The sequence below is a fragment of the Sceloporus undulatus genome, chromosome 2 (genome assembly GCF_019175285.1).
Source record: "Sceloporus undulatus isolate JIND9_A2432 ecotype Alabama chromosome 2, SceUnd_v1.1, whole genome shotgun sequence".
In the NCBI taxonomy this organism is placed as follows: Eukaryota; Metazoa; Chordata; class Lepidosauria; order Squamata; family Phrynosomatidae; genus Sceloporus; species Sceloporus undulatus.
In genome coordinates, this window is record NC_056523.1 from 258,128,167 (window position 1) to 258,140,767 (window position 12,601).

A 12,601-nucleotide genomic window follows, 5' to 3' on the forward strand; every position below is an offset into this window, starting at 1 on the left:
AAAATTGGCACTCTAACAGAGTATATAAATTCCCCAGTCTGGCATCCAAGATATGAAAACCTCCCAAAATTCTGTTCATTAAAGCTGGCATTGGTCACATTTACAGTCTGAACTGTGGAGGAGGAGGAAACAGGCCAGCAACTAGTATCACTGTCATTTTTAGAATATTTGTTGTCAGGCTTTTCAAAGCTACATTCTTTGACAGTTAGAATAATAATGTAGTTATGCTTTTGTTTTAGAAAATGTCTGGATCAGTTCCTAGGATCAATGCAAAACCTTTGGGATAAGCAGTGACTATAACCATTCACTCTGTGCAGGGGTAACTGCAATGTCAGTACTGAATCTCCTCTGGATTTTACTCTGAACCTTATCCCCAAAGTATACTCAGCATGTTTGATAGCTCCTCTAAAATTATGGTTAGAACTTGAAGCAACTGGCATTGAAGGTAGCCACAACCAATGTGACTGTTTAGTAGTTCTACCTTTTAGCAATTATAAACCCTACAGAACTTCCTGAACTTAAGTGCCATGATTTTTAATCATAGGCCATATGATTAAGGTCAAAAGGATTGTGGTTCAAAACATTTGGACAGTACATGATTGGGTAACAGTCTTCATTTTGCTCTCTACAGCCTCCCTACTCTCAGAGTATGGTACATAAACCTGAGTTAGCTATTTATGTTTCCCATTAAATGAATTCCCATTAAATGAATTCCTCAACAGACAAATTTGAGGGCAATTAAATCGATTCCAGGTTTAGAAAAGCTTTGCATCCCAATAAAGGTAATAATGACAATGTTAATGTGAGTATTTTTGTGGACTGGGCTCTGCTTTCAAGGATTCTACTGCAGGCGGTAAAGCAGATGGTAAGCCAGACAATGGTCATTTTACCAGTGGCACCTGGGGGGGGGGGGGTCCAACTTAAGGAGACCCTAAGGTGGGGTTTTATTGGCAAAATTTGTTCAGAGGTTTGCTTTTGCCTTTCTCTGAGGCTGAGAGGCTCCCCAAGGTCACTTGGTGGGTATCATGGCTGAGTGGGAATTTGGTCTCCACAGTCCCAATCCAACACCCAAACAATTACACCATGCTGACATCAATCCTGGCATCTTTTCAGCATCAATTGAGTAATCTGTTTATGAGAACGACTGTTAATATATTGTTTACAATTGCTGCTAGATTGAATGTGTTAGTGCACATATGCATATGTGTGCATATGAGTGGCCAGATGAAAAACGGATACAATTCCTGCACTTTTAATAGTTTTGTAGGAAGGGATTAACAGGTGTGTCTTGCCATGCCCTGTCCTCTTTTGTATTTTGCCACTCAATAAGAAAGCCTTGATATAAGGAAGGCAAGTTTTGAGATCTGATCAGAACTTTCTTTAGTGTGTCAGATTCCTAAATGTACTTAATTGTTCCCCCATAGCCTAATCTTCTTTTTTTTTGGGGGGGGGGGGGAGACTTAAAGGCTAAACTGACAGAGTGCTATGATGGATAAATGAGAACTGAGACTTTTGTAAATGACTGCACTACACTGCACATGAATCAGACTGCAACTTCAGTATGTTTTTCTGGAAAATACTGGCTACTTTGGCTTTTGCTTAGCAGCCTCAATAGGAACCAACTACTGTAAGATACATGCTCACACATTATAGTACAGTCTGCCCTTCGTATCCATGGACTTGCCATTCATGGATTCAAGCAGATGACAAGCCCACAGTGAGGTGTTGGAGGAGGAGAAGGAAGAGGCAGGAGGAAGAGGAGGAAGAAGAGGCGGTGGTGGTGGTGGAGGAGGCACCAACTACTGTAAGGTACATGCACACACTTTATAATACAACCCACTCACCATATCAGCAGACTTGCCATCCGCGGATTTAAACATCTGCAGACCGCAAGCCCACAGTGAGGTGACAGCGAAAGAGGAAACATCAGAGGCAGAGGAGGATGAGAAGGAAGAGACAGGAGGAAGAGGAAAAGGAGGAAGAGGTGGCAGCGGAGGAGGTGGGAGGAGGAGCAGAAGGAAATGAGAGGAGGTGGCAGTGGAGGAGGAAGAAGAAGAAGCAGGAGAAAGAGGAAGAAGAGGAAGAGGAGGCAGCAGTGCAGGAGGAAGAAGCAGGAGGAGGAAGCTGTGGCAGAGGAGGTGGCTACCCGTCCACCTGCCACCAATGAGAGCCAAGAGGGAAGGAAGGAGGGAGGGAGGACAAGTCCCATTGTCCCCAATGGTGGCACAGCTGCACCACCATTGGGGACAATGCAGACTTGAGCATCCAAGGATTTTAGTATCCATGGTGTGTGTGTGTGTGTGTGTGTGTGTGTGTGTGTCTGGAGCAGATCCCCTGTGGATACCGACAGCTGACTAGTTGATATCCAACAAGGGTGGGGTACACACATGCATATTTGTTGTTCCTGTTATGTGCCTTCAAGTCAACTTCTATTTATGGTGACCTTGTCGTAGGGTTTTCTTGGCAAGATTTATTCATAGGAAGTCTGTCATTGCTGTAAGGCTGAGGGAGTGTCACTTGCCCAAGGTTATCCCATGGGTTTCTGTGACCGTGTGGGGATTCAAATCCTGGTCTCCCACAGTCGTGCTCCAACACCAAAGCCACTACACCACACTGCAACCACTACAACACTATCAAATGAAAGAGAACTATTGCTGGGACATCAAATACAACCTGCTTTAACATGAAAAAAAAAAACAGCCTGAAAATCACACCAGGCACATCAAAAGGAGGCCCATTTCAAGGCACTAGCAGACTTTAGGAATAAAAGGCATAATATGCAAAAGACAGCGGTCTGATGGCTTCAGCAACTCAGTCAGTAGACAATTTGGTAATTTTAAATACAGTACTGACGTAAAGAAGCAGAGAAGCGAAGGGTGCTAAGTGTAACAAACATCACTAAACTATAAGTGTAAAATAAAATCCATACTTACAGGCTGAGGCTGTTCTGCAATACAGCAGTTGAAACACAACCAGAACTCACTCATTTTGTTAACAGTTCAAAGTGCAAATCCCAAAGTTAGGAGCAAGACACAAAGCTCCAAATTTGTAAGAGAGTCAGTGTTTCAGTGTTCACCCAGTCAGTGTTCACGAGCAGCCACAGCTAATAAATAAAATGTTGCCTTTACAGCTTCAGTCCCTACAATACAATTCAAGCTTGCATCGAGTAGTGGTCTTCTCTCTCTTTACTCTCAAGATATTGCTTCTGGCATCACCAAAATGGGTTTTTCTTCAGTTATTAGTAGTAACCTGGAAAAGTAAAAGGGACAACATGTATGTTACAACTCCTGAATTAGCTGGTTAAAATCCCAATATTTACTCAACAGACTCTATTTACAGAATAGTATAGGTTTGACATTACATATCAGAGCATACAAGCCTCATGTTTTTGCTACAATGCAATCTGTAGGGAAAAAATCTCAAAATGCAGAGAATCAAAGTACACATTTCACTGTACTTTCATTTGTGTATTTCTTTTTACATAATATCACAATATCACAAGACAATGAAGTCCTCCCAGCTCTTGAGAAGTAATATTCATTTCTTAATCCAGTTAAGTCTCTGAAAGGGCACAGTTCTCCACTCCCCCTGTAACACTTATTCATGTTCATTTGTTCGTGTTGCCAGCCTGTTAAATAACCCAGTCTTCTTTAAGTGTGCGGGTGGTATTTGAGCTCACATGCTGCCAGACTAACATAATTTAACTACTGTTACACTGCTGCTCTAAATAATAGTGTTTTCAAAATGGAAAAATAATATTTGAAGTATGAACTGTTACCTTAAAAGGTTTTAAGCTCCTGGAATGGAAAAACTGACACACACTAGACTCTATCCACTCTTTCGTGAGACTGAAGGGCTAGTTAATCCCTAACCTGAAACTATGTAACTCTGAAAGGGTAATAAGTATTATCCTCCCAGTGATTTTACTTTGTCTATTTAGCATACAGTATTACCTATTCTCCCAATATTATCCTTGTAAATCAAGGTCAACATACAATACATCAAAAGATATGGAACTCTAACATGCACAATTAGAAGCCTTCGTGAATTTATGTGCTCCCATCATTCCTTTCAGTTCTGAATGTGGGTGGTCCTTTACCAACTGCATGGGAAGTAGATCGAGGGGCATTAAAACAATAAAGTACTAGCACCTGCATACTTGGTAAACTCTTTGGTATGCAGAAGTGCATTCGTTCATAAATTAAACATTAACCACCACCACCCTGACCAAGAACTATGTTCAGTTACTACAGCATGCTGATGACAGCTGAACATAAAATGTTGAGCATGTCACATGGGGGAAGAAAGAGCCTTGAGTTCATCAGACGTATCCAGGATGGGGCTATGGGAACAGGCTGAAATGTGCCATGATATTTTGAGTCACAGAATTAAATTACATGGAGAAACTTCCCCTAATTTCTCTTCTTATACAGATACACATAATTTTGGAATGTCAGCTGGCCCTAAACATGCACTCTTTAGCATTATACATCACAGTTGGAGGAAGTTTCATGAGGGTGGGAAACAAAAGTTGTTCACCTTTTTCACGTTTCAGAAACAATCTCCCATCTCAGCAAGGTCCAAAGTGCCACAGTATTTTCAGTCTGCTTGGCACTTGAACCAAACTTCTAATCCTAAGGCTGGACACAATATTTTGTACTAGAACCACTTTTATAATTTCTCTAATTCCAGTATTCTCAAGTGGCAAGGGGCATAGCAGGAGGTTGGAGTGAAGTTCCTTCTATCTCTAAGATTCTATGATTCCAATTATAAAGTACTTCCTTGAAGTTTCTTTCCTTCTTTTCCCTTTCACTCCAGGCATGATCTATGCCAACAACAGAGTACTGTTTACCAAGATGCACTGTGCTGTAGTGGTCATACAGTCACATGAGGTGCTCCTGGCCTATAGCTCTGGCTAAAATGGGGGGAAATGCTTCACATTGTATATATATATAAAAAAGAGGAAATGTATCACTTCCTAGAATTAGAAAACCTAAAGATGGTAGTACATGCCCTGGTAACTTCAGAACTGGACTTTGGAATGTGCTACCTTTGTACCAAGTTTGGAAACTTCAAATAGTTAAAAATATGGCAGCTAGATTGATCACTGGTACCTGTAGGGTAACCATATCACATCAATATTAAAATCACTCCACTGGCTGCCAGTTAGTTTCCAGGCAAAGTACAAAGTGTTGGTTATTATCTTTAAAGCCTTACACTACATGGTTTAGATCCTGGTTACCTACAGAATTGCCTCCTTCCAAATAATGCATGTTGGACACTCAGGTCATCTGGGTGACATTTACTTCAACCAGCCAGGACTAGATGGGCAAATGTCACAAGAGGATATTTTAATTGGTCAGCCTGAGACTCTGGAAAGATCTGCTGGAGAGATTTGACAGCTAAACCTGTGTCACTGTGTTTGAAGAAGACTATTTCTTTCCTTTTCTTGTGAGAATAGGGTTCATTCTGTTGACACTGGATAGCAAAGAAAGTATGCCTCTGTCTATCCTTTGACTGAGCACTGAGTACATTTCAAAGGCAGAGGGCCAAAGAACACAACTTCAGTGTGGTCAGCCACTTTTCCTTCTTGGACCAGATCACTGTTTGCTTCTGGTGAATGGATCAAAAATGCTGGTCACCAGCAAGAGCCAAAAACCCTGCCTAGCTTTGTGGGTATTTCCATCTGCAGATCCCAACACCTGTAGACTGGGAACTCCAATCTGCTTTTATTTTATACTGTTTACTGAACTTAGAAAGCATTACAAAAACATAGGTTTATATATGGAGTATAATTAAACTAGATCATAAATATAACTATTATCAGATCCCAGACAAAGTAATGTGTGATAGAATAGCAATTCCTCTACAGGCTGAGTCTCCCTTATCTGAAATCCTTGGGAGCAGAGGCATTTTGGGATTTTTTATTTTATTTTGAAATACCTATATTTGCATATATGTTCATAATGAGGAATCTTGGAGATGGGACTCAACTCTAAACGTAAAATGCATTTAAGTTTCATATACATTACACACATAGCCTAAAGGTAATCTTATACAATATTTTAATACTTTTGTATTAAATGTATTTGTATACACTGAACCATCAGAAAGCAAAAGTGTCACTATCTCAACCACTTATGAAAAAAGGTTTGGGTTATGGAATATTTTGGATTTCAGAATTCCAGATAAGGGAGACTCAACCTGTATTATTTTATTTATTCACTCATTCAATTTATATCCCAGCTTTCTGCCAACAAATAACACTAAAACTAGCAATAATGATAAAATTAAAACAAATGCAACTTGAAAAATTTATGCAATTAAAATGCATAAATTAAAAAATAAGGCATTGCTACCCTATCAAACAACATCTAAGCAACAATCCAGCTTCGATATCAAACACCTGCCTGAATAAAAAAGCTGAAAGGAAAACAATCAGGGGACAATGATATCCTCCCATTTAAGACCCAAAAAGGCTTGTAAAGAAGAATGCAGTCTTTCAAACAATCTGACCCTGATCAGCAGGAGAAAACAGTCAGGAGCTATTGAGGAAAATACCATGGCTATTTCCCTATTCCTGACATCAACAGAATTGTTTACTGAAGTGACAGAGAAATACAGAAGAGCCATCAGAAAATCACACTGATTAATCAGTCTCCTGGAGCAGGCCATTTTAATTAGTCCCCTACTCATGTTTCTGAATTCCATTAAGCATAAACATCCATGTATGTATAAGTAGAAAAGGAATTAAAAATAAAATGGCCAGTATCGTACTGCCCGTATACCAATCTGTGGGGTGAACACATATAGAATACTGTGTATAGTTCTGGTCACTCTAGAAAAAGCACAGGAAAGGGCAATCAGAAAGCTCAAGGGTCTGGAGCAATTGCCCTATGAAGAAAGGTTACAACACACAGAGCTCTTTAAATCAGGGGAGAAAAGGCAAGTAAGAGAAGAGAAAATAGTGGTGCACAAAATTATGCAAGATGTGGAGAAGGTATATAAGATGAACTATGATCCAAGGTCATCCACTGAGACTAGGTGATGGGAGAGTTAAGACAGAAAAGAGAAAGCAGTTCTTTACCAAGACCATAGTTACGCAGTCCATAAGTGCTCCCTCTATCCCAACCGCCACTGTGGCTACTACTCAGAACGGCTGTTTCACCTCCAGTATCAGTACATTTCTGTATATCAGTTGTTGTGGGATGTGAGTGGGAGTGCATCAAGTCTAATAATGAACTTTCTACCAGCACCAGATAGGCCACTGTACTGAACAAAATGTTGGACTAGACAGATCTTTTGCCTGATCCAACATAGCTTTTCTGATGTTCCTATATGTATCTCATCATGTAGTAACAAATGGATCTAGGTGAGAAATACAACAGTAAAATATATCAAATTACAATGGAGTTAAAAAGAATCAAACCCTAGACCTACCCCCCCAATTCCCAGTACTAAAACAGAATTAAACAGTAATAGTATAAAAACATTAAAGACATTAAAGACATCAAACAAAACAAAACAAAACAAAAATAGGCAGAAACATAGGCAGGGAAGAATAGACAGATGAGGGGACAAATATCTCTATATCTGGATAATAAAATTAAAATTCTAACAAACATATTACAATAAACAATTCAAAACATCAGCTAAAACAATATACAATTATAAACATTAAAACCATAATAAAACCACATTACAACCACAGTACCCACCCCATATAACAAACAGGCCATATAAAAGCAATCCCATGATTACACATTAAAAGCCTGCCTGAATAAAACTGTTTTTGCTTGCCGACGAAAGGCAAGCAGGGAGGGGGCAAACCTTTCTTCTCACAGAAGGGCATTCCAAATGATTGGGATACACACACATCCAGTACCATCCAATCTGGGATATAAAAAACAGGTAGGTTTGTTTGTTTGTTTGTTTAGTTAAATAATTAATACCCCATCTTTTCCCCAGTATGGGACCCAATGTGGGACCCAGATTGGCATGTATATTCAGGGTCAAGTCTTGAATGATGGTATTTTTATTCACTGACCTGGCATTCAGCAGCAGCATTCTAGTTAAAAATTAATTTTTATTGTTCTTGGAAAGGAGATTTAAGCATATAACAGGAAGGAAACAGTAGTCTGAAACTTTCTCATTCTGAGACCATGAAAGCATTATGGCTGTTCTTTTGGGGAGAGAAGAGAAAATGAAAGCATTTGGGCACACATTTTGCAAAATGCACATGAAGATCCAAATTTTATCCTTGACCCCAATTGGCCTTAAAAGAGCCTTAAAGTCTCTAGCTATCTATTGTGCGGAAGAAAACTTAACTATAAATTACACCAAAACTAAAATTCTTTCTTTTGCTAAATGCCCAAAAATGAGAAAATGGAGGCTAGGAAAGCAATCTATTGAACAGGTCAAAATCTTTAAATATTTAGGAATTGTGTTTCAGTCTACAGGGAGCAGAAAAGCTCACCTGGATTATGTTACCCGGAATGCCCAAAGATCAACAAACGCTATCCAAAGGTACTTCTTCACTAAGGGAGCCCAGTATATTCCAGCTGCAATCAAACTCTTCCTGGCTAAAGTAAAACCACAATTACTCTTCGGAGTGCAAATAGGACCCTATAAAGACCCTATTTTACTAGAGCAAATTCAATCAAAGTTCCTAAGGAAAATATTCCAAGTAACTAGCAGTGTACCAAATGCAGTTATTAGAAGGGAAGCAGGAGTTAGCAAGCTGGAGACAAGTATGTGGATTAACACTTTCACATACTGGCTCAAACTGAATAAAAATCCTGGAGGGCTGATCAAATTTGTTTTGGCAGATACCTATAAATTCTCTTGGAAAACAGCAATAAATAAGAAACTGAGCACATTGGGATTTTCCAGGGACACCATCCTGAACCTAAATTTAGATCTTGCAAAATTGACTATTAAGCAAAGATTGCTAGATATTGAAGGCCAGTTGGAAACTGCTGCTTTCCCCAAATATATTGTAGCCGATAAACAAATTCGGGTCACTTCACCTGCCGCATATCTGTTCCAAATTACTTTGCCTAAATTCAGGAGAGCTTTTTCCCTGGCCCGGTTCAATGCCTTACCTACAGCAGTACTGGAAGGCAGGTTTAAAAGAGTGCCCTATAAATCCCGTCTTTGCCCATGTGACACGGGTGTAATTGAAACCATTGAGCACGTATTTTTATATTGGCAATTTTACAAAGACATCCGTCTCCAGTTGATTGCCCCCTTGCTGGGAAAATACCCTGGTCACTCTGATGCTTTTTACATCAGCAATTTACTAAATAGCCAGGTACCCGAGGTGATATTTAGGGTAGCAAAGTTCTGCTACATTGTATGCAAACTCCGACCCCAAATGGTAAATGGGAACTAACATAGGTAAGTCTGTAAATCTGTTAGGTTAAGACATTTGGGGAAGAACCTAGGAACTAACGAAGTTCGACCTAGGACATGTCGGAGTTCAATGTTTGTCGACAAAAAATTGGGATCATAATATTTTAGAATATGATATCCGCTGTTTACCATCTAAGTTGCCGCCTTACTTTGCTTATGCCTCAAAATCTGTGCATACTATAGACATAAAGTTTTAACGCAAGGATACTGGGAACTAACAAAGCCAATTTTGTATAGACCGTATGATGTTAGGAGAACCCTAGGAGAGTTGGCGGTTGGCACCAGATTTGCCTTAACTATTTTTGAAATGGTAAGAGCTCTTGCTTTTATTTACGATTTTAATGCTTGTATAATTGTGTATGATCTTAATGTTCATAATCGTGTATAGAAATCTATGCATTTCTATTGTGACTTTCCATATTTATATGCTGCGATCTTGTTGGTCAATGACCGAATAAATTTTATACATATAGATCCAAATAGGTAGACAATTATGCTATTCCATGGGATGTTTGAATCCCTCTCAAAAACATGGTATCAAGCCAGTATACTGGAAAAGGATTTACTGAGTTGCAATTTGCTAATTTGTTTTTTCTTTTTCCAAAATAATTTAAGGCATTGTGGTCTAAATCCATCTGCTTGTCTTATACAGAGTAGATCAGTGGAATTATGTAACTGTTCAGTTAATTATACTGATTTAATTGGTCCACTCTGTATGGGACTAGCAACTGGATTTAGAACTAAAGTTTCAGGAACACAGAAAAGAGCAAGTATACCAGGATCTGCTATCGACTGATTACTAGATGAAAAGCTGCTTCCTAATGCTGAGAAGGGTAGTCTTGCCTTCGTCCTGCAGGAGTGTAAAGACGTTTTTTTAAAGGAGCAGGTAAAATACTTATAATTAGAGAATCATGAGCTCAGAATTTGCTTTGAGTAATTGAATTGACAAGAACTCAGTCCTTCCACACAAAAATCTACCCCAGCTTTCTTAATTTCAGGACTAAAACTTTCAGGGTAGTAGAAGGGTAATTTTGTGGCTATCATTTTAAGCTGCTGCCACTTTTTGCTGATAAGGAGTCCTGGTGGTGCAGTGATTAAATGCTGTAGTGAAGCCACTTACTCACAAACCACAAGGTTTTGAGTTCAATATCAGGCAGGAGATCAGGGTTGACTCACCCTGGCATCCTTCTGAGGTTGCTAAAATGAGTACCCAGCTTGTTAGGGGAAATTAGCTTAGGGAGTGCTGAAGTGCACTAATAAGTGGTATAGAATTATTATTATTATTATTATTATTATTATTATTATTATTATTATTTCTAATAAGATTGAGGCAGCTTACATCAATAACAATCATATAATACAATAAAATAAACCCCACTATCCCCTCCCTCCTTAAACCAAATCAACATAATAATTACAACACAACAATGACTATAATAAAATACAGTTAAAATAATTAAAAATCACAACAAGAACAGGACATCATGGGGTAGTCATTAGGATAGTCCCCATCAGTAGGGGCAAGTGAGACAGTCATTCAGGGAAGGTCTGTTGGAAGAGATCCATCTTGACACCCTTTTTAAAGCTGTCAAGGTTGGTAATATGTTGGATCTCCTCCAGGAGGCCATTCCATAATTTGGGAGCAGCAGATGAAATGGCCCTCTGGGTAATCGCATACAGCCTGGTCTTTGCTGGCTGTAGTAAAATTTTCCCAGATGACCTAAGTGTGTGGGGCAGATTATATGGACGAAGAAGATCCTGCAAGTAGGCTGGACCCAAGCCATGAAGGGCTTTAAGGGTCATCAATTTGTACTGTTCCTGGAAACTAATAGGCAGCCAGTGAAGAGATTTTAAAATCGGTGTTATATGGTCACCTCTAGATCTCTCAGTGACTAATCTGGATGCCATATTTTGGACTAATTTAAATTTCTGAACTAAGCATAAAGGTAGCCCTATGTAGAGCGCATTACAGAAGTCAAGTTGTGAGGTTACCAGCACATGTACCACAGTTTTCAGGTTCCAGGAAGGGTTGCAGCTGATGTATCATCTGAAGCTGATAATTACTGATATTGCTATAACATACCTTCTCTGCCCCTATACTTTTCCTTGATGTTTCAGACCAAAATAACAGGAGACAGGTGTGCCTTGAAATTGCTAAAATGCCCCACCTTGTTCTGATCCTATCTTGCTCTATGAAGTACTTGAGGCTTTCTATATTACTGGAGGGATCCTCCCATGAGAAGAGCAATGCCTGTTTGTTGGTTGCTGATCTAATGCCAATCAGCTAAAGAACTACCAGCAGATCAAGAACTACCATCTACCCACTTCTAGCTCCTATCCAAGAATGCCACATAGCTTTTTGCTGTGCTACTCTTTGCACATATTATATGATGGTCTTATACTGCATAGCATCTAGAACAGGAATAAGTAACACGAGGGCTAAGCAGTCTTAGAGGGCTGCACCCCTGAGTCTCACACTCCTGCAAAAATCTTTTGAAAAATTGGACCCGAGGGTCTAGAAGATGGCACTGGGCTGCATGTGGCCCCTGAGCTGCACTTTCTTCACCCTAGACTAGATTCAAATTAGGCTAGGAAGGCAAAGATGGAAATATCTGCTCAGATCTGAAGCTCACTTTGGTATGTATCCACCCTGCAGAAATAAAGCAGTTTGACATCACTTTAACTGCCATGACTCAATAGTAGTTTATGAGATATATAGCCTTCTTTGTCAGAGAGCTCTGGTGCCCTACCAAATTACAAATCCCAAAATTCCATAGCATTGAGCCATGGATCTTTAAATAGAGTCAAACTGCTTTATTTCTGCAGTGTGGCTGCAGTCTTGATGACAATGAACCAGTCATCATTTTCTCACTTTATTACATGATTGTTACTGAGGATAAACTAAGGCCCTGTACACACTGGCCATTAAAGTCAGCATGGGGGTGGAATTGGGGTGTAGTGTCCTCACAATACATGCCCAACTCTGCCCCAGGGCGCCCTGACACCACACACCACTCCACATAGCATGTAGCATCATGGCACTCCTCCAGCGCTGCAGCCATATGATGCAGCACTGAAGGAGTGCTGTATACCTGTGGCAATGCAGTTATGGTGCCCGTTTGAAAGCACAAAAAGGAGCTGCTTTTTGTGTCTCCTTTTGTGCCCTCAGAAAGCTGGATCGGGGCTG

General features: G+C 39.8%; 1 protein-coding gene across 4 annotated transcripts in view; it reads right to left on the bottom strand.

The window, feature by feature from the left end:
• CDC42SE2 (CDC42 small effector 2) overlaps positions 1 to 12,601 on the bottom strand; it is a 98,504-nt gene that overhangs the window by 29,309 nt on the left and 56,594 nt on the right. For 3 of the 4 annotated variants that reach the window (XM_042455107.1, XM_042455109.1, XM_042455110.1), the window contains exon 2: positions 2,934 to 3,249. In XM_042455107.1, coding sequence (XP_042311041.1) covers positions 2,934 to 2,987 — 54 coding nt within the window. In that variant the 5' untranslated portion in view covers positions 2,988 to 3,249. Of the gene's footprint in view, positions 1 to 2,933; positions 3,250 to 3,778; positions 3,920 to 12,601 lie in introns of those variants that run through there. The other variant, XM_042455108.1, reaches the window with a different exon arrangement.